The 4,679-nt window shown below is 35.1% G+C and overlaps 1 protein-coding gene across 3 annotated transcripts in view; it reads left to right on the top strand.

The window, feature by feature from the left end:
- Positions 1–4,679, top strand: part of LOC106468843 — a 31,089-nt gene that overhangs the window by 16,818 nt on the left and 9,592 nt on the right. For all 3 annotated transcript variants that reach the window (XM_022397201.1, XM_013929285.2, XM_022397202.1), the window contains 3 exons: positions 2,852–2,984; positions 3,349–3,531; positions 4,198–4,407. In XM_022397201.1, coding sequence (XP_022252909.1) covers positions 2,852–2,984; positions 3,349–3,531; positions 4,198–4,401 — 520 coding nt within the window. In that variant the 3' untranslated portion in view covers positions 4,402–4,407. The remainder of the gene's footprint in view (positions 1–2,851; positions 2,985–3,348; positions 3,532–4,197; positions 4,408–4,679) is intronic.

Below are 4,679 nucleotides of genomic sequence, written 5' to 3'. Positions count from 1 at the left end.
TATAAACTAAATGACATGGTACGGCCTACTGAAGGAAGATTAATAAACTAAATGACATGGTGTGGCTTACTGAAGAAAGATTAATAAACTAAATGACATGGTACGGCCTACTGAAGGAAGATTAATAAACTAAATGACATGGTACGGCCTACTGAAGGAAGATTAATAAACTAAATGACATGGTGTGGCTTACTGAAGGAAGGTTAATAAAATAAATGGCAAGTTGTTTACTCAGGGCGACACAAAGGCAACCAGTACAGCTAATTAAATATACTGTTCTTACATTTCTACTTGTAAAGATTAAAATGTATTGATTGTTTGACATTTCTACTTGTAAAGATTAAAATGTATTGATTGTTTGGTCAGTTGGGTTGTAAACGATATTTGATGTCCACGATAAACTTGTAGACAAGATTAAAAGTGCAGAAACTAAATCAAATTCGTATGCATGTACGTGACAGAGAGATATAAATTAGATTTTCTTACTGAACTGACATTATACTTGTGGCTGACAGTAGAGGATTAGTTATGAACGGCAATACAGAACCTCGACAGTTGATTATAATCCTAAATCGTTATGTCGTTTTGTTAGTTTTGCAAACTGAAGTGATCTGCTGCTCATATGGACACAACATACTTTATAAACCAAGACTCATCTAATCTGTTTGTTCAGATATTGAGTGAATGGACAGACTCTTTGTTAAACCACCAATCTGTTACTGGTCATTAAGATAAAATTATTACGTTAAAATGGAACATCACAATAAACACATGATAAAATGTGATTTTAATATTATAGCTTTTGCATAAGATAATACTTTTCACTTAAACGGATATCACCTGCTTAGGCTTAGTGATATGGTTGCGTCCCTGACCGAAGTCACGTGTTTAGGCCTAGCAATATGGCGGCATCACTGGCGTACGTGATACTAATCATGCAAGTGAACTATGAAATTAAACCACGAAATTTCTCTATTTCACAATGAGTTGGATTTAATCTTTGGACTAGGATAAATTAACAGATAGCTTAATTACACCTCTTTATGTTTACTTAGTACGTATACATTAAGCAACGTAAAAGAAATTTATCAAAACGCATTAAATATGATGCATCCATATTAATAGTAACAAATTGGTAACAATAGTAACAAATACTTTTATTTCTTGCTTTTGAAGTTCATATGTCATGCTGTGTTGTAGCCTACAGAGTGAATAATTCTTCTCGTGATTCATAGCATGCGCACGGTTTACTGACGTCACAACAGTACAAATTGCAACATTAAGTGTCCCATATGTGACGTCATTTCAGTGTCTACCGACTTATTGACAGACAACACATTACTGTATTGTGGTGCGAATGGTTAAAACAAGTGACCCCTCCAGGTGTCCTTCTGCCCCCTTTCGGGAAAACACATTTGTCGTATAAAACCTTATACTCCTTATCGCGTGCAACTTCAGTTTTATTTCAATTTCTAGTCTTAAGTTTGTTGATTGTATTCTTTAACTTCTCGACTAACCTAAATGGAAGGTATGGAAAGTCCGAGAGGAACGAACTGACTGTTTAGTGACGTAGTTTTTATTTATTTATTTGCTTTCTACTGTATAAATATCCACTTAAGCGACATGTTCTGTACTTGTTATTAACTCGTGAAGCCTTATAACGCTAAAATTCAGATAACACACTGCGTAAGCTGTACACTAAAAACACAAACAAACAAAATGTCAATATTAAACCATGTTTATTTTGTCTGTCCAGTTCAATTTAGCTTGTTATTACAGATTATGTTAAAGATAATTGACGAAATTATTTTACCATAGTATGAAACATGTTAGTTTACACAGAAACCCAAAATTTATAATCAGCTATAATATGTTCTGTTTTTTGTTTGGAGAAATAAAAACTATCACTCCAACTACTCGACAGACGGCGCCACAGGGTTTTCCGAAATGTTTAGATCAAGCTACAAATATTGTGAAATTCAAAATGCAGATTTGTAAAGATCATTTCTAGAAACATCTAACATTGCATTTTAAATTTTATGATAACAGTACACAAAAATGTAACAGACATTTTCACGTGCTTTAAATAATGCTTATCATGATAGGTAGTTGAAATTACTAACCATTTTAACTGTTTTAAATTCCACCAGCCAATTTTTTCCCTGGGGCGAGGACACTGCAATCGGATCAGTGTGTGTTTGTCTGTCTATGTTTCCACGCGCGTATCTCGAAAACTAATAGATTGATGTATACCAAAATTTTACACAAGATGGGAAATTAGTATGGGACAGTCCTCCCCAAATTTAGCCCGGATCCAGGTTCTGTATGACTTTGAAGCATTTTTTATAACTTTATCAAATTATATGGGCACATTAAGGTTGAGACTCCTCTTAAAACTACAGAAATGATCCGGGTTGTTGATCATTCTGGATAAGAGAAGGATTTTCCGAGTCTTCGAAGATGAAATTTGACATTATCCAATATAAACGCATACAATCTCGAAAATGAGTGGCTTGGCCAGGTTTGCCCTCTTTCCGATTGATCTTTTGTTTGTGGAATTATGCGAGGGCTATTTGCTCTAGCCGTACTTAACTTTGAACCTACCGTTAACCCTTGAGTAACTCTTTGAAAACGGGATCGATCGTAACATTATAACGCCCCCACAGCTGAAAAGTCGAGCATATTGAGAGTCCAGTGCCCTAACCATCAGGTAATGCCAGACCTGTAGACAATTGTCACCATAACATTGGGTGTTTTCCTTGAGTACTCGTCAGAAATGTAACAATAATTTATGACGCGTTTTCCTTGAGTACTCGTCAGAAATTTAACAATAATTTATTACGTGTTTAAGGAATGGTGAGTTACAAGAAGGAGATGAATTATTGACGATTAACGGGAAGCAGCTTCAGGGGTTGGAGTTAGAGGAAGCCCAGAATCTCCTTCGAACACTTAATACCACAGTTAAACTATTGGTAGCGAGAAAGGTAAGTTAAACTCTACTTGGAAATACAATATTCTATAAAATCACCATACCTATTCTAGTATTCAAATAAGATAAGCTAATATTATATTACTAAGTGGTAAGTCTAGGAACTTAACGTTAGAAATCTGATAGATAGCTCATTGTGCAGCTTTGGGCTAAACAAACAAAAAATAATCTTATGTTATAATACCACATGTTGAAGTAAGTGAAAATCTAAAATGTGGTAAAAACTGGGTAGTTTTGAACAATCCATAACTTAGAAATCTTGAATATCCACCTTTAAATAAACAAAAATTCTACTTCTAGTTATATAAAATAATTTGTTCTGAAGATGATGATGTATTACGAAAATATTACAACTTCAGATATACAAAGAGCCACACGAAGAGGTTAACCTTTCAGAGACAAAACCCATCGTTACTTCTAAACAGTCAAGTCACGAACTGGATGAGAAATTCAGCTGGAAATTGGAAAGTTCTTCCAGTTCCGAGTGCCAACTGACCAACAGAGGTTCCTATCCGTCATCACAGAACACAGGAGAATATAGAGTGAGTGAGCCTGCGACACATATTTTTGTTGCTTTTTTAATCTTACCTTTACTAGGTAGAGGGTTTAATGTATATCGTTATACTTTTATTACACAGACTGTTTAGTATATGGACTTAGGAATAACCCAAGTCTTCCAAGCTAGCCAGATCTTGAGCTTATGACCGAAAGTAGCATTAACAGTATGAATGCCCAACTCGGGAAACAATACATTCTGATCTCCATAAGTAACAGTTTTGGAACGGGATAGTTAAACAGCAATGATAATTACCCTGCTAATAACTTCGGCTAACATGTACTTATAAAAGTGATTTATCTTCTATACATGAGAAAGTCGTGATTGTAGCATGTTAAGTTTTACAAGCTATGTTACTTTTAAAAAAAAAAAACATATATATATACATATATACAAGACTAACCTAAATTTCCTAAACTGGCCAAAAATATTGGTAGCAGCAACCTATGAACCAACTAATTTTAATGTTTATAAGCAAGAACATAAGAAAAGTACATACAATTAGCTAGTCATTAGAAAAGTACATGTAATTAGCTATAGTCATTATCATATAAATATTCTATTAATTAGGTGGCTCATGCTTTGATTAGAAGTTAATACTAACAGTGTAATGTCAATTTTACAGTTGTGTTTCATAATGCATCTTTTATAGGGTCCTTCCAATAACTTTTGCACTCTACCAAGAAGACCAAAGTCTTCCCAGCTATCCATTTACAGCATAGCTTTTGAAAAGGGTCCTGGCTGTAAAAGTCTTGGTTTTAGTATAGTTGGAGGGAAGGACTCGCCCAAGGGAGAGATGGGTATATTTGTGAAAACCATCTTCTCTAGAGGACAGGCAGCAGAAAGTGGAAACTAAAGGAAGGCAAGTGAAAAATATAGAAGAGCTTATAGAAAGGAGATGGTAGAATCACTCGCACACACGAGGTTATAGAAAGGAGATGGTAGAATGACACGCACACACACGAGGTTATAGAAAGGAGATGGTAGAATGACACACACACACACGAGCTTATAGAAAGGAGATGGTAGAATGACTCGCACACACACACGAGCTTATAGAAAGGAGATGGTAGAATGACTCGCACACACACACGAGCTTATAGAAAGGAGATGGTAGAATGACTCGCACACACA

Source organism: Limulus polyphemus, unplaced genomic scaffold, assembly GCF_000517525.1.
Source record: "Limulus polyphemus unplaced genomic scaffold, Limulus_polyphemus-2.1.2 Scaffold3187, whole genome shotgun sequence".
NCBI classification, from domain to species: Eukaryota; Metazoa; Arthropoda; class Merostomata; order Xiphosura; family Limulidae; genus Limulus; species Limulus polyphemus.
The sequence above is the reverse complement of the archived record's forward strand: the minus strand, read 5'-3'. Positions and strand labels throughout refer to the sequence as shown.